This window comes from Myotis lucifugus, unplaced genomic scaffold (genome assembly GCF_000147115.1).
Source record: "Myotis lucifugus unplaced genomic scaffold, Myoluc2.0 scaffold_69, whole genome shotgun sequence".
NCBI classification, from domain to species: domain Eukaryota; kingdom Metazoa; phylum Chordata; class Mammalia; order Chiroptera; family Vespertilionidae; genus Myotis; species Myotis lucifugus.
Window position 1 is genome coordinate 418,759 of NW_005871117.1, and position 24,614 is coordinate 443,372.

General features: G+C 51.2%; 1 protein-coding gene across 12 annotated transcripts in view; it reads left to right on the top strand.

The window, feature by feature from the left end:
- The first annotated feature begins 32 nt into the window (after positions 1–32).
- The window catches only part of KCNMA1 (potassium calcium-activated channel subfamily M alpha 1), a 674,818-nt gene continuing 650,236 nt past the window's right edge, over positions 33–24,614 (top strand). For 9 of the 12 annotated variants that reach the window (XR_002829657.1, XM_006090207.3, XM_006090192.3 and 6 more), the window contains exon 1: positions 39–585. Coding sequence is in view for 11 of the 12 variants with exons in the window: in XM_006090207.3 (XP_006090269.1) it covers positions 208–585 (378 nt within the window). In the remaining variant the exon portion in view is untranslated. Of the gene's footprint in view, positions 586–24,614 lie in introns of all 12 variants that reach the window. The other 3 variants (XM_006090213.3, XM_006090214.3, XM_023755062.1) reach the window with 2 other exon arrangements.

Below are 24,614 nucleotides of genomic sequence, written 5' to 3' on the forward strand. Positions count from 1 at the left end.
CGCGGCTGGCTGTATATATCTCCGCGCACCCCCGCCAGGTCGCGCACAGCGCCCCGAGCCCAGGCGCCTCCCCGCCCCCCTCCCCGCGCTCCGCGGCGGCGGCGGCGGCAGCAGGAGCAGCAATATGGCTGTTGATGGGTGTTCGGGGTGGCGCTGGCGGCGGGTGGAGCTCCCCCGAGCCCCTGCGCCCGCTGCCCGTTGCTAGCTATGGCAAATGGTGGCGGCGGCGGCGGCGGCAGCAGCAGCGGCGGCGGCGACGGCGGCGGCGGCGGAGGCAGCAGTCTTAGAATGAGTAGCAATATCCACGCGAACCATCTCAGCCTAGACGCGTCCTCCTCCTCCTCCTCTTCCTCCTCTTCTTCATCCTCCTCTTCTTCTTCGTCCTCGGTCCACGAGCCCAAGATGGATGCGCTCATCATCCCGGTGACCATGGAGGTGCCGTGCGACAGCCGGGGCCAGCGCATGTGGTGGGCTTTCCTGGCCTCCTCCATGGTGACTTTCTTCGGGGGCCTCTTCATCATCCTGCTCTGGCGGACGCTCAAGTACCTGTGGACCGTTTGCTGCCACTGCGGGGGCAAGACGAAGGTAAGGCGCGCCCTGGGCGCCCGCCCCCTGCGCCAGCCCCGCCGCTCCTCGGCGTCCCCAGCATCCCACCTCCTCGATCCTCGCCGCGCCGTGCGTCCCCTCCATCCTAGCCCGCCTGCCCCTCGCCGCCTTCCCTGCCCTCCGCGCTCCCCGCGCCCTCGGATTGGGGCAGCGGGCGGCGCGCGGGAGGCGAGGAGCTGCCCCCCCGCCGGTGCGCCCCGGGACGCGGACGCCCAGTCCCGTCCCCTTGTTTACTGGAGGGGTTGTTTGCGGCGGCGGCCGGGGTGGGGGACGCGTGCCGCTCGAGCGCGGTGCTGCGGGGTAGGGAGAGCTAACGTGGAAGCCGGGGGCTCTGGGTGCGTGTGCCCCAGGGCTCACCGCCGCCGCCCGGCTCCTAGCGGTGGGCGAGGGGAGCACGGCAGCCCGCACTTCAGAAACCTGTTGGGAGTTGAGTTCGTGGAGTCAGAAGAAAGGGAAGATCTTTTCGGCAAAGGAGAAAACCCTTTGGACTAGGGAATCCCTGGGGAGGAACAGGGCCCGAGGAAGTGGGGGAACCTGGGTGTGGGCGAGAAAAGTTGGGGAGATGTACCCCAGTTTTGGAGGTAACTCAGGGAGGTTGGCACTTGAGGAGTGTGGCGAGGTCACACATCTGATGTCACCTCCTTCTTCATCCCTTAGATATTCTCGTGGAACATACCCCCCCACCCCCACCCCAGCTTCTGGGGCATCTGTATTCTCGCCCCCCTGCCACCTCCTTTAGGTCCCTGGCAATGCCTCCAGCACCGTGGAGCTGGGGTGGGAGGTCCGCCTGGGAGCCGCGGAGGCCGCGGTTTCACGCGGAGCCTCCTCTCCGACGTTTCCGGGGTGGCTGGATGTGGGGTTTGGCTATTCCTGGCACAGAGACGCCCACCAGCACCGAGGCTCACTGGCTTTGGTACGGTTGCTAGGCTCACTGCCTGGTCTGTGGCGTGGGTCGCTACAGACTGACCTCTGCCCCTCTCGCCCCCAGTGGTAGAGGTAAGGGGGGGGTGCGTGAAATATGCAGAATATAAAAGAAAGAACTGGAAAAAAGTGACCCCAGCTGCCTTCTGTTTGAGTAGTTCCCATCCTGGGGGACCTCCCAGGGCCAGCATTTTCAGGGGGAGGGGAGACCGAGGGGGTTAGGGGAGCAGTGCAAGGTAGAGGGAGATCCCCCTGGGAATGTTCACACCTTTTCTGGGCAAGTTCATCGGAGAGGGCCCCTCAGACTTCCACAGGGCACAGCAACTTGTCGCAGGCTCCTTAGTCCCTCCAGGAAGAGGTAGGGAAACGGGCTCCGGGTGACACAGGGTGAACTGAACCCCGCTCTCCTCATTAATTATACATCCTGTTGGGTGCTGAAGCTCAGCTGTGTTTTGTGGCAGCACGTTCGTGTTTTGGAAAATGCTGGTGTGTTGGAAATAAGGGAGAACAATTAAAGCCCTCACTCTCTTCCTCTCCCACTTCTCCGGGAGCCTCCAGGTACTGGGCTGGCCTGTTTCCTTTGGAGTCACCGCCTCAGCGAAAGAGGTTTCTCCTTACTTGTCACGGTGGAAAACCTCCCAATTTCCAGAGCAGCCACCAGATTAAGCAGACCCCTAACCATGAGACCCTGAGACCATGTCCCTAGCGTTGCTCTCCCCTTTACCGCTGCTCACTCACAGACCTTCTTAACCATGCATTTACTCTCCTCTCCTACCCCCCCCCCACAAGAGTCTTCATCCCTGAAGTGTACGTTCCTTTGCTGAGTTTCAGTGTCTGCCCTGAGGGGAAAGATAGCTTATGGTTGTGTGCATCTAAAATGTTTTGTAGACTGAGTGATTTTGGTGAACTTTTTAACAGTCTTCTTATCCATAAGCGACTGAGCAGTCTTGATGATAATGAAAACTTTGTTTTTCAATGAACCAAAGTAAGTTTGGGTGTTTTGTAAGTCCTGGGGTTTTAAGCACTCTCTAACGCCTTTCAACTCTAGGATATATACTAGTATACATCAGTGCCACTGCAGTGCCCGGGATGAAATGCTAATCATATCGTTCACATGAAGAATCTCTTTGCCGAGAGATGACCAAGCACAACTTCTGTCAGTTTTCTCAAGAAAATAGATTTTTGGCAATGATCATTAGAAAAATAAAATAATCCCTATAATTAGGCTATATTTTGTAGCTCTAAGACCTTCTGAGTTAACATAACTAGAAATTTCTACAAAAAAATCAGAGATGTTTGCAGTTGGTTGGGAAGATGTGAGGCGAGGTAGAACAAGGTCCGGGCGCTTTTGAGACCATCAGAGTTCGTTTTAAACCATGGCCAGAATCTCTTACTACCTGCCTCTTGATGTGCTCAGTTAAACCTTGTGTAGCCAGCTCTTTAACCAAGTGGTAAGAACTTAGGCCTTTTGTAAGCTACTCTTTCTATCCTTGATGTCCATTGCAGTCGTGAATTTTTTTGCCCTTCATTCTTTTTGCTTTCCAAGTATTTGGTAGTACAGAGAATGCATTTGGCTTGAACTTGGAATAATTACTTTACTGCTGGGTTTCTCAAGCAAACCTGAGCAGCTTTTCCCCAGAGTTCTGCTGGTCCTCACAGGTGTTCCCCCTCACCTTCATTCATTCCCAAGATGGTTTGGCCAGGAGCTGGGGGTCCACTGGAAGGTTGGTCTTTTTAGCATTAGACATTCCCCTGGAGGTACGTTGCGGCAGGGAGCTGTGGAGTCACAGGCATTGGGCCTCTGGGACCACACCATCCTTTTTGATCAAAGGAACCTGGGACTGTGGGTGCATCGGTAGTACCTTTGGCCTCTGAATCCCAAACGGTGAGTGACTCTATTATTTTGAAAAGAATTGTATGTGGATTTTTCTTTTTAGGAAATAAAAAGGAACATGAATCACATTCCCCTCCTATTGGGACCTTGGACACAGTCATTTCAGTGCTATGCCCTTTTCTGTTCTTGGCCACATTGTTGGGTTTTTTTTCTGTTGCGTTTCATCAGAGCTCTCTCTTGACTGGGCCATGACATTTTGAGGTCCAATCCAGCAGCAAACTGGAGTGAACAGGGAGCTGCGCCGGCAGCCTGAAGAAGGCCGTGACCTTGAAGAAGTCACTTAACTTATCTGGTCTCTCTTTTCTTGTGTTTAAAACGTGGTCTTTGAATTCTGTGTTCTCATGTCCCTTCCTGCTCTCTGATGCAGTGTCAGGAAGTGGAAGGAGCTGAGAGACTGGGTAAAGTTCTAGCTCAGTGTGTTTTGCGATGGTGTAGCCATTCCTTTAGGAATTCAGCCTAGGAGCGTCCCTGTGCCTTTCTCTCCATCTCCTGCCCCTCGTCCAGCACACAGTCTCCTTTTCTTTCAATTGGTCTGGAAGCTGAGGCCGACTTCCTGGGGAGCTTTGGTTTGCTGAGGGGCCTCATGTGGCGTCCTCCCTACTGCCCTGAGCTAGAGCAGTTCCCCTGTAGAAGTTTGGGCTTGATTGAGGCTGGTCTGCATGTAATGAATTATTGAGGTATTGTCTCCATGGTTGTGTCTGAAAAAACAACACGTGTTCTCTGTCAGGCTCCTGACTAATATAAATATCAGATCCCATTATGGCTTGGTAATTACCCAGGGTCTGGCCTGATGCATCCAATCAGGACTGGAGCTTCAGGGCCTCTGAATTCTCAATGCACATTGGCCCTCGTATCTCATCTTGCGCGTCCTGGGGATCAGCTGCATCGGACGACCTTCACAGGCTCCTTGGATGAGATCACTTAGGCCTTGGAGAAGTTCTCAGTCCCACTCCAGCTGACCTTCTCTTATCCAGACAGCTCTTGCTTCTTGTGCCTGGCTCTCTTTATGGAAATACACACTGGAGTAGAGACTATAGTCAGACTCACGTGCAAATCCTGGATCTCACATCTATCAGTAGGGCATCTTTGTCTGGCAACCATGTCAAACCTTGATTCTTCATCTGTAAAAAGAGCATAATGATGCTTCCTTTGTAGGATTCTTATAAGCAGTGGCAATAATGGGCAGGTAGCATTCAGCAAATGCCTGGCAGTGAGCAGGACGCCTGTAAATGGGACCTGCTGTAGCTCCACCGAGTGGTGAGTTTATTTTCTCTTGATTCCTTAACTTTTGGCCCCTGTAGGACACAGACTACAACAAATAGAACTTTTTAGCCAGAAAGAGTCTCAAACCCTGAATTCAGCCTGAGGTTGGGCATTTGGCTGTTGCAGGGCTGGCAGATTGAGGAGGGGCAGCCAAGGCAGGCTCTGTGGACGAGGCCTGGCAGGATGGCTGGTGCATCATGGTGCGGAAGTCCCTGCATGAGCATTGACAGGATGGGGCTCCAGGAGCTGTAGACACATCAGAAGTGAAAGGTTTGTTGGGCAGGTGTAGCTGTCCCCCATCCCTTGAACTCTGGCTCCTCATGTCCCTTCCTGCTCTCTGATTCAGTGTCAGGAAGTGGGGGGAGTTGAGAGACTGTGGGTATAGTTTCTAGCTCACAGTGTGTTTTGCAATGGTGCAGCCAGCCCTTTAAGAATTCAGCTCAGAGCCCTGTTAACCCCATTCTGGAGCTCACAGACCTGCTCCCCCAATACGGTAACAGTGTCTTAACCAGGATGCTCTCTACGTGGACCAGTTTTAGCGTTTTCCGAAGTGTGTTCTGTGGAGCACTTGCCCTTGAAGTTACCTTGTGAGGAAATGGAGAGTCATGGCATACCTGCGTGCCCCTGGGAGAGCCCAGGCTGGGGAATCCTGCAGGAGAGACACTGGTTAAGCTGCCCCTGACTGTGCTCACTTAGGCCTCGGCTAGATGTCGAGCCTGCTGTGCAAACCTGAGAGTCAGCCTGTGACCTTGGGCAAGGACTTTACTACTATGTGCCTCAGTTTCCTCATCTGCAAATTGGGGATTGTAATAGAGCACAGCCCTATGGGGTAGGTACTCTCCTTAACCCCATTTCATAGCACTTCCTAGGAGGACACGGCGACTGTAAGCCATGGGCTGGCCCTGCTTCCAGTGCCCAGGGCCCTTGCCCACACATGCATCCGGAGGAAAGGAAGAACTGCCCTGGCATTTGGCCTGGGGGAGGAAGGATTCCTAGGTCAAGGCCAAGTGGGTCTCACCCCTGTCTTCTTCCCAGAATGGGGACATTCATTGGGTCCTGGTAGCAGGGGTAAATGCCAGCTTTGTCAGTTTCTCCTGCTTTCTCCCGGTCTCCTCACCCCCTCACCAGGGCAGAGAGGCCTGGTGCTGAAGCAATCAGGTCGGCATTGGATTGCAATGCCAGGACCTCCTTCCCAAAGTGGCCAGCAGGGATGTCCCAGCTCACAGAGGCAGTGGCCATGCTAACCTGCCAATCACAGCAGCCACCACCACCTTCCTGGGACTCCGGGGCTGTGGAGTCCCATGGAAAAAACTGTATTTGTGTTGTGATGCCACAGCTCCCGGGGCCCAGCTGAGAACACTGGTCTTCATGGAGTCATGCGTGGGGGTCAGGCAAGATCGGGTCTGGAGCGGGACCTCTGAAATCACACAGCCATTCTGTGTGCGGTGGGGGCAAGTGTGCCTCCTTTGTTGAAATGCTTCCCGAGTGGCTGGAATCCGGCCCTGGCCACGTGGAGAAGGAAACTCAAAGGCCCCACCCCCCAGAGGCAGGGTGAGCTAGCATTCTGGATAGAAGGCTCAAGGAATATTCAACTGGGGTGTCAGATCTCCACCTCCAAGGGCTGGATAGAGCATCTAGCCGTCTAATCCTGGGGCTTCTCACATCTTAATATGCACATGAGTCACCTGAGGAGCCATTAAAGTACAGGTTCCGATTCAGAAAGTCCACAGTGGGCCCCGAGATTCTGCATTTCTGACAGGACACTGGCAGGGCCGCGCTGTGCAGACCACAGTGCGAGTAGCGAGGGCCTGGTCCAGGCCTCAGCCTCCTGGCAGCCCCTCCTTGAGGACAGGCCTATTTTTAAGTGTGGAAATTCCCCACTCCTCAGCAGTGGGAAGGGATGAGAAGAGGAAGGGTCACTGTGCTGGACGGCCGGGTTGAGAAAACTGCTCAGCCTCTCTGAGGTGCTGCGGTTCAGCCTGGGCGCCTCCCGCGAAGGCTGAGTGTTCGGGCGCCTGCTCCCCGGGAACCCGCTGGCGCTCCTGGTTTGGGGTAGGGTTGTGGTGGCCAGAGCAGGGTTCTGTAGATGTACAGGGTGTGGTCTGTGTGCGGCCAGCATGTGGGCTCTCCCTCCTGCCAGCTGGGCACGCTGCAAGGGGAGAGGCTTTCTGAAGTCCAGGATGGCAGCCCAGCCAAACCACCTTCTTGCAAAATTAAAGGCTCGTGGTGTAGCCAAGGCTGCGCTGTGGTGATGCTCCAGGAGGCCAGCTGCTGGCCGCTCCCTCTGGAGTGTTTGAAGTCAGAGCAAAGCAATACTGCCAGCCTGGTTTTCCATCGGGACCTGGGTGGGCCTTCCTAAGCAGAGGTCCAACTGGAAAGGACTGAGCTGGAGGCCTGGTCGCTGAGTGGGGAGAGCCGGGTGGCCCTGTGCTGGGCAGCCCTCCCGTGGCACCTCTCAGAATCTCGCTGATGAAATGGAAACTAGCTCCTCTCACCACAGCAAGGTCTTTCGCGGCTCACTCTTTCAGGGACTTTTCCTTGAGATGTGCTCTTTATGCTGTTCCATTGTCCAAGGGGAGGACCTGGAGTACACTGGACCCACGAGCACCTTCAGCAGCCCAGATGAAGAAGGGCTTAGGGCAGTGATGGCGAACCTTTTGAGCTCGGCGTGTCAGCATTTTGAAAAACCCTAGCTTAACTCTGGTGCCGTGTCACATATAGAAATTTCTTGATATTTGCAACAATAATAAAACAAAGATTTATATATTTGATATGTATTTTACATATTTAAATGCCATTTAACAAAGAAAAATCAACCAAAAAAATGAGTTCGCGTGTCACCTCTGACACGCGTGTCATAGGTTCGCCATCACTGGCTTAGTGTAATGCCCAGCACACAGTCGGTGCTCAGATCTATGGTTACCGTGGTTGTTGTGTCTGCGTTCATTGCACAGTAAGTGTGTGCTGCATACCGAGTTAGGTGCTAGGGGAGATAGAAGACCCAGCTCTGACTTCCAGTTGACAGGGTCAGAAGGAAAAGAGCCCAGATATCTTCTCATGGGGGATGCACCTGTCTGATCTCTGAGTTCCTTCAAACCCCTTGAGGGTGGGAAGTGAGTCATATAAATGCAAGCACGTATGTTTGTTGGGAGCTGGGTGGGGATGTAGTAGGTGCAAACACATTTTGTTGTATTTTTTTGGGGGGGGTGTAATTTGTTAGAAGCTATGAAGAAACTGTGGGTGAATGAGATGAGCTGATTTGGTGACCAAGTGATGTTTGAGTCACTCCTGGATTTTAATTGGATTTTAATTGTCCACGCTGCCTGGTCTGTCTTGACCAGTGGGTGACAAGGACGAGCAGTTGTACACGAGGTGCATGAGTCAGGCAGGGGATGGAAGGGCAGCTTCCAAAGAATGGCAGCTTGAAGATGAAATTTGCTTTGTGTTTGGCATTATTAGGTGATTGTCTTTGGGACATTATGTCTAATTGCCAATTTGGAAATGTAATCGGCACGCCAGGTCCACAATGGGTCTACTTAACATCGGGAAGCAGGCCTCCGAGCCATCTCCCTGGAAGAGCTCATTACCTGTGTAACTAATGCTTTCCATGGCCCAAGGCGTAGTTATTCAAAACATCTCAGCCAGGGGTGTTCTTTATGCTGTTTCCTTGCCCCTACCAGGTTTTCTCAGGGGCGACATCCCCGTGCACTCTGGGTATTTCCAAGGTATTCAGCAGAAAAGTCTATATTCCTTCCTTCTCTCCTTCCTTTTCCCTTCTTCCTTAGTGGTTTCTGCCAAGTCCAGGATCAGAGGGGCTGGAGTTTGGAGGTTAGTGGACAACAAGTAGGGGCTTGATCTTGCAAGTTTGGAAGCACATGGGATTACAAAGTCAGAGTGGTGGAAGGGGGCTTTGGGCCTGGGCCTGCTTCCTCCCCAGTCCCGCAGGAAGCCTCAGAACCCTGGTGTCGGGGCCACGCTGGGAGCCCTCTGCCCATCACCAGAGGAGATGAGGGTGTCCACCATCTCCTGAGGCCACCATTCCATTGGGGATTCCCCGCCCCTTTGAATGATGGAACGATCTTTCTCCTTGCATTAGTCCCTCTTTGTTTTGGTTCATTTCCAGGACCCTTGGAACAAGTCTTGGTAGACGATAGGCTTCAAATTCTAAATCCAGCCCAGGGAGACCCAGAGGTGGGCGGTATTGAGGTGTCAGCAACATTGTTGTTGAGACATACAATGCCCTTAATTTATATTGCTCCTGTGCAGGACACTTTCTCTCTCTTGGGGTGTCCTTTTGCTCCATTCTTTAAAGTTTGGGAAAATGGCCCAATCTGGCTGTTGGTTTGCCCTCTGAAATCTGTCTGGTCTTGTGCAGAAGCTGTGGGTGGAGGTTTTGGCTGCCCCTGGGCCATCAGGTCGCCTCTTCATTATGGCGCGTGCCTGTGTCTCCAAAGTTTATCTTCCTGCACAGTTTAGTGCTGGGCTTGGCCGAGAGCAGATGTAGCTTTGGGGCCATGCCAAGAATCCAGATGTAGAGTGTGGATCCTTTGTTAATAAGAAGCCCGAGTTGGGCTCTGCTTTCTGTGTGTCAGCTCCAACTAAAGGAGCGAGAACAGACAGTCTTGAGCCTCTTTTGCGTCATTTAAATGTAGGTGCCGCCTAGAATTGAAGATCATTCCTGCCCAACTGCTCATCTTTTCTCTTCTCTTGGGCTTCCAGATGCTGGCGCTGCCATTTCCCCTGTTGTGTGAGCAGGAAGAAGCCAGCGTGGAAAAGAGAACACGCAGGAGGAGAAGGCGAGGGAGGGCAGGGGTGCAGGAGGTGTTTACACGTAGGAAATGAGGACTTCTCTTAGGGAAGCTAGAGGTTGGATAAATAGATAATCGGATGGATTTTGCTTTAGTCTCTTTGTCTTACTACATAAATGGTGACAAGCGACCTTACCCCCAAGGAGTGAAGCGATATAGAAAGACCAGTGGAAAGAGTGATTTCAGTTTTGGAAGGTTTTAGCTTTTCTAGTGGGAAGTCCCATCTGATTAATTGCTCTGTGGGCCTGTGGCCCTGTGACCCAGGCACCAGGGTCCAGGCTTCCCGGGATCTTCCCTGTGGGCTTGTTATACAAGAGAATCTCGCTCCTCTTTGTGAGAAGTTGCTGATGGAACTTGTGACTTGGGGAGTGGACGTTTGTGGCTCTGGCAGGTGAGAAAGTGGGCGTGGGGCAGTAATCAAATGGAGAACCAGAGACAGGGCTCTGAGGTGTGGCAGAAAGATCTGAAGAAGGAGGGGGTTTATCCAGGTGCTGGGGGTTTTCATGACCAACTTTAGCTGGCAACAGCTTCACACATGGTTTTTCTTCTCTGTACACTGGGAGCACTTTCCTCCCGGGCTTACAGGGGCTGTCCGAGTTGCCCAGGAGTCACGGCCACTCCTCCAGTGGACTGACTGTGGCAGCACAGCTGATCAGTGGGAAGATTCTTGAAGGTTATGGGATGGCGTCTCCAGCTGAACCCAACAGAGAAGTCACGGGCTTGCCCAGTTTTAAAAAAGAAACCCTTTTCTTAAGTTCATGTGCAACCCTATTTTTCCCATAAAATTTCTTTTATAATTTCTGCGTTTTACACTTTTGTCCTTCACCCTAAATGCACAGTATATTCTTTTAAAAAAAATTTATTTTATTGATTTTTTACAGAGAGGAAGGGAGAGGGATAGAGTTAGAAACATCCATGAGAGAGAAACATTGATCAGCTGCCTCCTGCACATCTCCTACTGGGGAGGTGCCCGCAACCAAGGTACATGCCCTTGACCGGAATTGAACCTGGGACCCTTCAGTCTGCAGGCCCACGCTCTATCCACTGAGCCAAACCAGTTAGGGCCACAGTATATTCTTTATAGAAATTGCGGGCAGTGCAGAGGCACTGAAAGAAAAGGACACCTCACACCTCACTCCCGCGAGTGTGCCTGCTCTATCCAACCCGGAAAACAGCAAGTGGTGGCGGGGCTGGGAGCCTTGGACACCTGTGCACTGCTGGTGGGATGTAAAGTGATGCAGCCACCGTGGAAAACAGGATGGTGGTTCCTCGAAAAATTAAAAAAAAATAGAATTATGACCCAGCAGATCCTCTCTGGGCACAGATCCAAAAGAAGATATTTGTACACCTACATGCACAGCAGCATCATTCATAACAGCCCAAAGGTGGAAGCAACCCAAGTGCCCGCTGGTGGATGTGGTATATACATGCAGTGGAGTATTAGGGTGAAAAAGGAAGGACGTATTGACAGCACGGATGAACCTTGGAAACGTTAAGCTGAGTGAAATAAGCCAGACACAAAGGGACGGCTACTGTACGGTTCTACTTACATGAGGTGCCGAGAGTAGTCACCATTGATAGAGACAGCAAGTAGATTGCAGATTACCAGGGGCTGGGGAATGGCGAGTTGTTTAATGGGGTTAGAATATCAGTTTTGCAAAATGAAAAAGTTATGCATAACAATGCAAATATGCTGGAAAAAAAGGACACCTCACACCCACTAGTATGACTACTGTGTAAAAACTCAGAAATAATAAGTGTTGGCGAGGACGTGAAGGTTTGCACACACTGTGCACTGTTAGTGGGAATGTAAAATGATGTGTACTCAACTGTATACTAAGAAATGGTTAAGATGGTCAATTTTGTCTATTTTACCACAATTTTTTAAAAAGGAAAATTTTTTTCAATTCCCATCTCCTAGAGATGACCCCCGTTATCTTTGGGCACATTTGCTTCCCAGACACATTTTCCACCACGGTGCTCACCTTTGTTGGTGAGGTGGCTGCCAACCTTCCTTTGAGCATTGGTAACTGGTAGTCCCAGGAGAAGTGCCAGGTGGGCCTGGTTCGATTTCGATGGCATCCACACTGGGAGCAGAAGAGCAGACAGAACAGCCCTCTTTCTGCTACAGACTCTGGTTTCCTGGTGTTTATTCTTACGGGGAAGTGAAGGGACTACTGGTTTTTTATGTTGATGTGTGCGCGGCTATGGCGTCTTAGGCTGGTCACTGTCTCTGGGCCCAAGTTTTCTCATATGTTAACATGCTCTCCGACTCAATGATTTCAGTACACAGCCATTTCTTAAATCAGATTTCAATGCTCTCATTGTACCTGGTAAAGAAGCCAGGAGTAACTTACTCAGGGCAGTGGGATCAGGGAGCAGTTCTAGAAATCACAAGAGTGACATTTGATGGACACGCACCCAAAACATCAGTATTGCCTTTGATGAGATGGCATATTTAAGAATTACAATCTGGGGACACAGACCCCATCGGAAATGCCATCAAACTTGTCATTAAAAAAGGTCTCAGAAGCAGGCTTTTGTGACTATGTTGTTACTTCTAAGGATATAGCCACACTACTATTGAGGTTTAAATTTTAAGTTTTGATGTGGAGGAAAAGTTAAAAAGGTCTTCAATTATAGGTCAGACTGTGATAGGCCTGGCTGTGTTGAGGTTGGGCATAAAAAGAAACATGTAATTAAAGAGAATGTCATGCAAATCAACTTAACTTTGATGCTTTTCTTAACCTGCCTCAGAAGCAACCCCAGAACAAGAATGTTCATCTCAGCCCCGTTCCACGGAGCATTCCAGCTGCCAGAAGGGGGGCCCAGATAACTGCAGCTTCTGTGGCCAAGGGGAGTGTCCGAAGGGGGTGATCCTCCCATATCCAATCACTTCTGAACCCCCCCTTGGTCCCCCCCTCCCGCAACTCATCAGTTGCTAGTATGGCAGAACTTACTGAATAGTCTCTTAGGTTACATACCATCAATTAGATTATGCTCCTGGGCCATGTATTAAATTTTAACCTGTCACAGATACCTTACACGAACACTTCCCAGAGCCACAGGGTACCAGGTAGCTTTGGGTATTATTGAGTGAATTGGTGATTCTGTAGGACTTGAGGAACCCCAGACAAAATTACTCCCTTAGCTTTTTCTGTCTTATAGTTTAACTCTTCCAGGAGTGGGGGAGGTGGGGTGGGGGGGTAGGAGGCAAACATATCCTACAAGTGCTGAATACGTGATTTATGGCCATGAACCAGATATGTATGACAGAGCATTTGAAAACTCGGGCAACCTCTTCATTTCCCAGTGACAGGCAGTGCGAGCACGCTATTTTTAATTGGCCCCTTCTTTAAATCAGGAGCTGAAATGTTATCATGCAAATCTCTCCTGAGTTGCATGGAAACTAATAAAATCATGAAGGCTTCTATTTGTATGCTATGAACACAGTCTGTAATGAAACTGAAACAGCTATCTCTAGGGATGATGCTATTTAAGTGCCAGGCAGGGCTTTGAAACGGTTTTAATGGTGGAAAGAGAAACTGGCGAGTGAGGCGTGCCTGTTCTCTCCTCCCCAGCTCACCAGCGCCTGCTCACTCTGCTCCTCTGTGCTTCCTGACCTCAGAGAGAAGGAAGTGAAAGAGAGCTCTCATCGCTAATATATCCTCTCTGTCACCTGCTGTAGGAAACAGCACTTGGTTCTCAAACATTTCTTCTTAGCCTTTCCCTCTTCCTCCTCAGGCATCACATTGGTCTCCACACTTAGTGGTGTTTTGTTTTAGTAAGTCTTTCTATGTGGACTAGAGTTTTTTCTTTGGAAAAAAATTATTTTTTGAATAGTTGTTATGCATCAAGCATCAAGCATTGTGTTAAAACTCCTTATGTTTTTCTTATGTTACTAGGGCCCCAGTGCACAAATTCGTGCACCTTGAAAGGAACTGTGGGCTGCTAGGCTGTGGTGGGCACAGGGGCGGGTCTCGGCCCATCCTCCGTGCCCCCGCCTGGCCCCTCCCGCTGCGGCCCCCAGTCCCCTTTCTGCTGGCAGCCCAGCTTCCACCGCCGCAGTTCCCACACACGGAAGGCGCCGGACCCCGCTTGCACCCGCTGATGGTGTGGAGTGATTGGGGCTGGTGCCAGCAGTGGGTGCGAGCACTGGGCGGGGCTGTCGCGTGCGGGAGCAAAGAATTTTCAGTAACCACCAGAGGCTCGCTCTGATGATAAGGACTGACAACCCCCCTTGGTCTGGCATCCCCGCTCACCTGCTCCACCATCCTGCCGTGGCTGATGCCCGCCATGGTCCACACGCACTCCCTCGTGGTCAGTGCACGACATAGCCTGTTCGGTTGTTCTGCTGTTTGGTCTATTTGCATATTAGGGTTTTATATATATAGACTTAAACCTCAAGAACAATCCTATGGAGCAAACACGTTTATAATCCCCATTTTACAGATTAGAAAACTGAGGCATAGAGAATAAAATTATTAAAAAAGTTTTATATAGCAAGCATTGAGTGCTTACTGTGTATCTGGTAGTTTCTAAGTTCTTTATTTGTGTTATCTTATTTAATCCCCACAAGAGCCCCATGATAAATATTATCATCCTCACTTTACAGATTAGGAAACTGAGGCATGGAGAGGTTGAATAACTTGCCCAGGCTCACACACTAATGAGGGGCAGAGGCGGGATTCAATCCTGGCAGGCGACAGTGGAGCCCACACATCTAACCCCTGCACTGTGTGCCTAGAATTATACCTCCTGCAGCGGCAGGTTGGCTCTGCTCAGCTCAGCCCTGCACACAGTGAGAGAAGCTCAGGCCACAGATAGGACCGAAAAGAGGAGTCACGGTGTTGAGACTCAAGCACCATCCCCAGATGAGATGTGAGATCCCTCTGACTAGTTCAGAGAATTCTGTTCTATCAGGATAGAAACAAACCTTAAAGGTTACCTAGTCCTTTTAGTCTCTCTAAGTCTGGCTTTCCTTTGCTGGAAAATGGGAATTACCTTTTCTACCTGATAGGCAGTGTGCTGTGTGCAGCCGTGCAGGTTGCTCACGGTACATCTCCAGGGCTGCGATGGCATTCACATCAGATAATCCAGTTGTGCTTTATGAGCTATGTACCCATGTTCCTGCACCAAGGGATATGTGAGGCATGGAGTACATATTGGGGCATTTTTCTGACTGTCGGTCTTCCTTGATAAAAAACACGATTTTTAATATTAACACATACATGGAAGGTATGAGGAGTAGTATGCAGAATTCAAACATATTTTTAGAAATTTGAGGGGGGGGGAAGAGAGAGAGAGAGAGAGAGAGAGAGAGAGAGAGAGAGAGAGAATGCGCACGTGCACATGCAGGAGATCTGGAGGATGGGAGATGTTTGACATCTCCAGCAGTCTTGCCATTAGGCTGTGACCCTAACCATCTTGATGCAGAATTATGTCCACATGCCATTTGCTTATATCTCAAACTCTGAAACTGTGTGATTGAAAGCATGGGAATTCTATGAAAAGCAAATAAACATATTTGAATTCCCTGATCTGTTATAAATAAAGTGCATTTCGGATGTCGGTGGGGCAAAGAATTTAATCTGCACACTCCGCAGAAGGTGGAGGGAACTCATTCAGTGGCCATGAATCTTCCCTTGCCTCAGGAAGATCGATCCTTGCCCTTCCCCACCTCCACGGCCTGGAAATGCATTATTGTATCACAATATGGATTTCTTTCTAGACCTTTGGGCATGGGGGCCTTGCGCCTGCTGAACCTCACGTGTGGAATGTTTGGAGGCAAGAAATGAGCTGGTCAGTCCAGGAGTCCTTGTTTGCATGATTGTCCTCTTCTGAGGGCTTGGGGTTGTGTAAAACATTGTTTCTTCCCTGGCAACGCCTGCCACCACATTGTGTGATTGCAGGGGTACCGTTCACATTGTGGTCACCAAGGATGCCCTGGAGTTGTGCAGTGCACAGCCCGCACGTCCACGCACATGGTTCTTCTAGGCATCTGGCTGGGCTGGTATAATACATTCACTGAGAAATTAAACAGTGAGAGGCCCAACAGTAAGAGAAACATCAGTCACTTGAGATTCAGAAAAGTTGGAAAACACTGAGAATTGGTCAGACAGGGGGTGGCTAGAGAGCCTGCAGTGGACATGGGGGTGTGAAGGTGGCCCCAGCCCTAGGACAGGCTGTTTCTGTGACTTCTGACCACTGCACAGCTGCTGACCTGGAGGAGGAGGCCTCCCAGGCCCCCACACTTGTTCTTTGAGAAGAGAGAATGCTCAGGTACCAACCCGTGTGCCTCTTAAGGCCCATGGATGAGCAAAAACAGGTCCCCGAGGATTTAGAAAAGGCCTCTCCGTTGCCAGTTGTGCTATTTTTAGCTCGCTCCCATGGCGCCCGCTGTCCCCAGGTGTTTGTCAGCAGAGCATCCTGCGCCTGTATGGAAAATGGCAGTCCGAGCCCAGGCCACAGCAGTCGCTCCACCAGGCCTGGCAGCCAGGCCGGGTCTCTGAGGCTGGCAGCCTGCTGCGAGGGCGGTTGCATAACTGGCCTTTCTGCTGGTCATGGTGCCTGCTGGTTCTGGGTGAGGAGGTCGAGCCAGAGTAAACAGGTCCACAATCCACTGCCCCTTCCCAGGCCCTGGTGCACTGGACTGTCGCGTAGTCCCAGTGCTGACCTAGCACCGTCAGGAGCTGGTTTTACTGCGGAGCTGCCTGGTCATCACTGCAGGGTGCCCGGGCCTGAGCCACAGGTGTTTTCCATCCACCTGAGTCAGGTCTGCTCTCTCCTGATCCTCCCGCTCTCTTTGTCCTCTCTGCCCATGTGAGCACCATCCATCTGATGCTCCTGTGGGTAGGGTCAGTCATTTTCCTCCTTTGATCTCATTTGCCTCCTCCAGGGGGGTCCTGGAGACTGGGTAGTAAGGGGATCAATAATAATGTGGCCAATAATAGTAATGATTCTTAGTGTTCAAAGAATCAGTGAACACAATGCCTGGTGTTCATGCTTCTAGGTTGTCCCCTCTTTGAGTCAGGGCTAGCTCTGTGACTTGCTCATAACCAATGGAATGTGGTGGGAAGGATGCTGTGATTTCTGAGAGTATGTAGAAGGACCCTTGCAGCTTCCCTCTTGGTCTCTTGGAACATTGGCTTTTGAGAAGCCAGCCACCATATCTAAGAAGTCTGACCACGCTGAGACATCCAGGCCACATGGAGGGGCCCTGGAGGATGAGGTGCCACGTGGAGAGACTGCTCATGCAGTCAGTCAGGGACCTTGTCTCCTTACACCTCTGGATCTGCCATCTTCTAGGGGGCCCTGCAGGTCTCTGTTGAATCCTCAGCATCCAGCTGACACAATGGGAATGAGAAGGAAGGACCATGGGGTGTGGTTTCGTGGGAGTAGTCCTGGAAGTCATTCACATCACTTCTGCCCACCCAGTCCAGTGACCCAAACTCAGTCACATGGTACCTTAGCTGCAAGGGATCCTGGGAAATGTAGTGCACCCAGGAGGAGTAGGGAATGGATTTGGAGAACACCCAGACTTCAGAAAGGGGTCTGGATTGCCATGCTGGGGGAATACTAGGGAAAGGGCTTCTGTCATCCACAGCGGGCTCTGCTATAGCTAATGATGACCATGACCCCATAGCAACACTGGATGCTTACGGGGTACTGCTAGCTGTCCCATGCAGTGTGACGCACTCTCCATGGCTTCTCACTTAATTATCTCAAAAAGCCTATGTTGTAGGTATTACTACTGTTATCTCTGTTTTATAGATGAGCTGAAACTGAGGACTGAGGTTTACAGTGGTTATGGGAGCTTGCCCAAGGGGCATTGGTTAATAAGTGGCAGAGCTCCTTCGAACCCAGGATTTTCTGGCTCCAGATGCTGACTCTGAGCCGCTTCCTGTGCTGCTCTGGGCTTCGTTCAATCTCCCCTTTCTTGTCCCTGCCTTCGGCTTGACTCTGCTTCTTTAATGCCTTTAGGAAGAAGGGGGCCAAGGAGCTTCATTGCCTCCCCTCTCCACATTCCAAAGAGAAAAGGGCATCTCGGCTGTGGCCACGTGACAGTCCTTTCTCCTCCACACGGTAATACGGGGTGGCGGATTCACAGGGGCTCCTCAGGATGGAAGCTCGGCTGCCCCTCAGCTTTATGTGACTTCTGACCACTGCATGTCCAGCTCTCCTGCTTTGAACATTCCCTGGAGTGGCTGTGCCTAGGACATTAAGAGCGTAAGGGGGAGGGATGGCAGAGGCTGGTCTTCCTCCCTGTGGTGAAGTGCTTCAGCCTTGGAGATGCCAGTTTAGCCCATCCTACCCAGTTCAGATAACATGTGTTAGCAGAGCGAGTTCAAGAGTTCACTGCTGAGATAACAGGGGAGCGAACGTGAGTAAGAACCTGAGTAATGTGGCTGCTTTTCTAAGACCCAGTGGACCAGAACCTACATGTCCAAATGAGCATCATCTCTCCTTAGTTCAGTGTAGTTACCAAGAGCATGCCCTCTGGAGCCAGACTACTTGGGCTCAAACCATAGTTCTGCGACTTGCAGCCCTTTAGACTTTTGCCAAGTTGCCTAACCTCCACGTGCCTCAGTTTACTCACCTGGAAAGTGAGGCTAATAATAGGAACCACTTCACGGAGTTGTTGGGAGGATAATAGGTGTCATTGCTGAGAGTAGCACCTGATACGTAATGAGTGCTATTGGAGCGTTTGTTATGATTTCAATTTGGTCACCTTTGGGTGACTGACTCTTTCTCTAACATGGACCATAGACCATGACTCTTCTTAACATGGACAGCCACCTTCAAGGTGGCCACTCGACCTTCCCTAACTCTTCACTCTAGTCCAGCGGTCGCCAACCTTTTGACCTCATGGACCACCGGTTGGCACTGCTGCTCTAGTCCACCCAACTTCCGGAAGGGTGGCTGGGATGCCTGCCCCCTGCTGGCCTGCAGCGTTCCTGCAGCGTGAGACTGTATGCTGGTCATTTTTGCATCTGTGGTGCTTGGGGCAGTCGAGGTCCTCTGCAGAATTGCCTGAAGTACAGTCCCTATGTCAAGGGCCCAAGAGGACGGGGACCTTTTTATGTTTATTTCTGCCAACGCACTTCCGTGCCCAGCATCACAGAATGCTGGGAACAAGTGCAGGCCTGACAGACAGGCTGAGTGTTGCATCCTTGCTTGGAAAGGGAGGGTCTCCTGGGAACAGGCCTGTGATGGCATCGGTGTGTTCTCCTGAATGTTCCTGGAGTGACATCTCAGCATTTTGCAAGTTAGTTGGCTTTTAGGAAACTTCCCGAGGTGGTTTCCAGGCCACTGTAATGAATAAGAGAGAAAGCCAATGAGGGGAAGGTATTTCTGGTCTCCCAAATATGTGATTATGATGCATTGAATCTGAATTCTGGGCAAGGTGTAAATTTGTTGATGATTTCCAAAGAAAGTTCCAGAAATGCTTTGAGTTTTTGCCGCGCTGGAGCAGACGTGTGATTCCCCGCCCCTGCCCCACCGCAGAGGGGCAGCAGTCATTTGAATGCTGGCTTTGGTCTCTTAAATCCAGGCTTGTGAACTTTATAGCTGAGCTTAGAGTTGGACAAAGGCGGGCCTGAATCCCAGCTCCATCTGGCACTCGCTCGGTGGCTCTGGACAATCCTCTTCACTTCGCCAAGCTCACTTTCTTCATGGGGGAAATGTGAACTCTAAAAATAGCTGCCTTGTATGGTTCTTGCGAGGATCTCTATGAGCACTCAGAACCTCTTAGGCGCTCAATAGATTGCGCCTGCTATGACGGGCGAGGCTGACTTGTTTTGGACCCCTCTCCTCCCTCCGTAGCCACGGCGAGAAGGCCACTGGGACGAGGAGGAGGCAGCCTGGAGCCAGGGGCACCAAGACGTGTCCACACGGAGGTGGTGATTTTTCCGTGGGACACGACATAGGGAGGCAGAGCTTAGGGTTAAGAGAAAAGTGGGGTCAGAAATGCTCCCTCTCCTTCCCCTGTAGAAGGAGGAGGATGGGAAGAAACAGAGGGGAGGGGAGGGAAAGGAAGACTTTTGGAGTATCAGCGACTTCACTTTCCAACGGTTAATTCTGAAGGGCCTCTGTCTGCCCATCAGAAAGATGAGGTTGGATGAGGGATTACGGCTCCTGTTTTTGTAAGAACTTGGATTTTGCTCCTGAATGTTCTGCCCTGCCCCGCCCACCCTCCACAGCCTCAGGCAGATGGAGACAATGGCAGAAGGAACAAAAGAGGTAGAAAGGGATGGAGGGTTTGGAGAGTGCTTCTCCCAGAAGGCCGAGGGCCTGTGAAGAGGCGTTGGAGTCTGGTGGCCCGTCTGTCCCTGTCCTGGCCAGCCTTCTGTCCTGAGCATGCCCGCAGGGGCTGCTGAGCTGTGAAAGGGCCAGGGTACCTCTTGGGCTGTAAGGGCCAGAAGAAGGGCCTTCGAAAACCTCAGGCTGCCCACCTGGGGGGCTTATCTCATACTTGAGGTTTCCCTGTTTAGGAGCCCGTGCACACGGAGGCAGGCCCGGTGCCTACTCCCCGGTGGACATAACATCTGCTGTTGGTGCTCAGACTTGTTCCTCTCCTGGGGATTACATGTTCTGAGGCAACAAAAACATCTGTGTTCACTGACCCTTCCGGGAAGATTCTGGGCCGTCTTTCTTTCCCACCTCCCACCTCCTCTTACCTTGAGTTTATTTTGCCACATTCCTTTGGTTAAACAAATATTTTGCTCACTGGCAACTTGTCACACACCGTGCCAGGCTGTGAAGAGGATCCCTGGGTCACCGGTCATGTGGTGCTTTTCCTTGGGGGAGCCCACGGGTGACTTGGGCTGGGTGAGGGGGGGCATGGGTGCTCCTTCCTCTGCTTGGGTGGTGAGGGGAGAGGGGCATGGCACTTGGGGCACAAGGACCTGGGCTCAGCTCTTGCCTCCTCCACTGATGGGCTGTGTGGTCTGGGGCCAGTTGTCTGTCCTCCCCAAGCCTCAGCCTCCCTTGCCTGTAGGACGCAGATCAGAGCAAAAGCTCTAGCTCGCACGCGAGAGGCACTCAATAGGCAGCGGCCGTCGTTTTCACTGTTGAGTCCAGTGGAATGACGCCCCTTAACGGAAGCAGATGTATCCAAGTCCACTGTGGGCTCACCTTACCCCAAGCGCTATGCTAAGTGGGCGGGGACAAGCTCCGGAGGGTCCCACCTTGCTCTGCGTTGCCCAGCTCTCGTGCTAGATTGTAAGCTCCTGACTGTGGATCCTTCAGGAGTCGGCACGCTCTGGGCTGTGGGCTTCATTTACCTCTGCATCCCCGCAGCCAAGCCTGTGGAGTGGCCCAAGGTGGGCACTTGGTAGACACGGGGCACGTGAATGGACAAATGGACATTCAACAATGCTTGCTGATGAGCTAATAGGCCACACTGGTTTATGTCTTGGGCACTGAATCTCTGTCTTGTCTGCGGGTGAGACTGGCCTGTCAGGCTGCCTTCACGGGGGCCCAGGCTTGGGCAGTGGCAGGGTGAGGGTGCCAGGGGTGGGCCTGAGAAGGTAGCCTCTCCCCATCCGTCTCCCAGCGGCTTGGCCTGGGTGCGGAAGCCTCTCAAGCCCAGCTTCCCCAGGAGAAAGAGTACTTTGTCTGCTCTGCGTGTCGGACGGCCGCTTCCCACCTGCAGACAGTCTCCCCCTCTGTCTGATGAAATGACAGTCCTTTTCTTCCCCACTCACCCCATGTCCTTCCTTCAGTCCCGGAGTGAAGGGGCCTTTGTCAGGCCAGCCCCCAGTTGTCCTGAGAGGAGCCAAGTTCCTGGTCGTACTGTGCTGAGCCGAATTGCTGCAAATTGGACGGAGGAGGCAATTTTAGCCCGGACGCAAACATCCTGACAGAGAACAGAGCGCGTGTAGTTGTTGCTGCACGTGGGAATGAACCCGGCATCTGTTTGCTGCTCATTAACCCGCGGTGCACACTTTTGTTGCCTCGTGAGCCACCTGCAGCCTGAACTGCCTCCTCTGAGGACGGCCCTCTGGTAGCCAAACTCAGTGGGCCCAAAGGCATCCATAACCGTCTTACTTGACTTGTTACCCCCACTGGGTCTGATTTTAGACAGAAGTGTTATTTTTGTGGCCAGATGGCTTTGAGTTCTTGAACGGGGTGCAGAGTGTATCGGAGAGGCACAGAGCACCTGGGGGTGGGGCCCGTTAGCTCCAGTCAACCAGGGTTTAGGGGGCTTCTGGGGGGTTTTAAACCCTGTGCTGTGACTGGGTGCCCTGCAGGAGCTAAGACTCAGAGAGGTTGAGTAATCACCCCTGGGTCACAGAGGCCCCCCAAGAGGTGGGAGGCACAACCCTATTGTGTGGTCAAGAGTTCCAGACCATTTGTAACTTACTCTCACAATTAACACTATACAAGCACCTATTGTATGCCTCTCTGCAGGGTGGGGCCGGGTGGGGGGGGGGAGCCAGCTTTGTCTTCCTGGGAGCCAATGGCTTCAGTGGGTCTCTTTACCTTCATTGTTTTGTTTTGGGGCCAGGAGTGTGTCTGAGATGCCTGGGAGGAAAGGAGAGGGGGTGGTGCTGAAGAGTGCAAGGTCAAGAATGTTCAATTTGAAACAGGCCTTGAAGGACAGAGGAGAAGGAACCTGCAAATGTTTTCACTTTCATTTTTTACATTGAGGTCTACATACATCCAGGGCATGCACAGATCTTCAGTGTATGGGTTAGTGAATTGCTACCTACGTATGCACCTGTGTAACCGCCAGCTCTTGGAGGCAAGAGTCCACGCTGTGATGTGCATCTGGCCGAAGGATGGGATATACCAACTGTGAGTGCTGGGAGGAATTCAGAGGAAATGGAGCTCAGTGAACTCTACGCAAATCTGGTTCCCATCACAAGGGAAAAAAATGAATATTCACGCATCTTGATCTCTCTTTGCATCATTTACATTTTGCTTTCTCTGGATTGGAGACCCCCCCCCCCCCCAGAATAATTGTTTCAGGAATCACATTCCTGCTGCATTGTGAGGAAAAGAAGGGAGAAGAAAAGAAGTTGGGGGAGGAGAAATGGACTGGCCTCCAGTACTTTAGCCAGCTTTGTGTGCAGGTCCCAGAACGGGTCTGGGTCTCTGGCCGCGCACACAGAATGTGTGTTATGTTTGGGGTTTGTGGGACAGAGGCCTGGTGCTGGGTTCTGGTCTGCTTTCCCTGCCCAGTCTCGGAGGAAGGGTATTCGGGTCTGGACAGGCCCTGTGGGAACACAGGGAGCCAAGGGAAACCAGAAAGCCACTCAAACTCCATCTTTTTCTTCCTTGAACCCTTTCAGCTTTTGCTGTTGAATTGCTTAAATCATGTAACGAGGCAAATCTCTGCTTTCCTGTTTTGTGAACCTTGGGTGTGGCTTGCAGATTAGATTACAAACTCCTCTGTTGGATTATAAATCACAGAGCCCTTTTCTTCTCTTACACGCTTTCCTCGGCCTCCCTCGTCTTGTCTGAGCACACAGTAAATCACCCAGCAGTGCTGCTGTGTGCACTGGTTTCAGGGCCCTCTATGAAGTTGCCTGTGGCTTCCCATTGCAGGCGCATGGAATTGGGTTATAAGGTTATAAGGTAATAGTGCTCATCTCTGGACATCTGGCTGAACATTGACCTCGGTGGAGAGCCTCGGAGAAGTTTGGAAAAAATCTCAGTAGCTCCCACTTTGAGAACTCGGGATGTGTCAGGAGAGACTACGTAGCTGATTCAGTTGTGATGCTTTTGATGGTAAGTAGTGGGAATTGCTGGTGACATTGACGGGCTTGAACATGAAAGGGCTTCATTGGCTCATGTAATTGAAACGGTGGGTGACGTCAGGTGAGACTTAACCCAGTGGCTCAGTGATGTCTCTAGGACGCAGTTTCTTTCTGTCTCACAGGTGGCATCGTTCCGAGGCTGCTTCGCCTGAGTTCCCAGGTGCTGCCGCAGTTCCGAGGCAGGAAGTAAAGCACCTTTGTTGGAGCATGCCTTACACAGGCCCTGAGAATCTGATTGGACAGACCAAGGCCAGAGGGTCTGGTCAGGGCCCTCAGAACCTTAAAGACCCCATATGAAAAACAGGGTCTGCAAGGAAGGGGGACGGTGGGAGTTTCTGAAACAGTCAACCAAAGTCCCCCCTACATGTGATCAAATTTAATAGCGCTCAGGTGAGGTTGGCTCAATTATTACCCCAACCTACAGATAGGAAAACTGAGGTGCAGAGAGGCTAAGTAATTTGCCTGAGCTCCTACAGTGCAGGGTGTGAGCCAGGAGCTGAGCCCGGACAGCCTGGCCCGAGAGCCTGAAAACCTGACCACTCCATGGCGTTTCCCAGTGAGTCTTTTCTCTTGTTAATTGACATAAAACTCACCATCTTATAGTCTCTTCAATAAATGGTGTTGGGAAAATTGGACAGATATATGCAAGAAAATGAAACTAGACCACCAACTTACACCATACACAAGAATAAACTCAAAATGGATAAAGGACTTAAATGTACGACAGGAAACCATAAAAATTCTAGAAGAATACAAAGGCAACAAAATCTCAGACTTATGCCAAAACAATTTCTTCACTGATACAGCTCCTAGGGCAGTTGAAACTAAAGAGAAACTGAACAAATGGGACTACATCAAAATAAAAAGCTTCTGCACAGCAAAAGAAACCATCAACAAAACAACAAGAAAACCCACCTCTTGGGAAAACATATTTGCCAACGTCATATCTGATAAGGGCTTAATCTCCAAAATTTATAGGGAACTCATACAACTTAACAAAAAGAAGATAAACAATCCAATCAAAAAATGGGCAAAGGATCTAAATAGACACCTTTCAAAAGAGGACATTCAGAAAGCCAAGAGACATATGAAAACATGCTCAAAGTCACTAACCATCCGAGAGATGCAAATCAAAACAACAATGAGGTACCATCTCACACCTGTCAGAATGGCCATCATCAACAAATCAACAAACGACAAGTGCTGGAGAGGATGTGGAGAAAAAGGAACACTTGTGCACTGCTGGTGGGAATGCAGACTGGTGCAGCCACTATAGAAGGCAGTATTGGAGGGTTCCTCAAAAAAATGGAAATGGAAACTCCCATTTTGACCCTGTGATCCCACTACTATGGAATA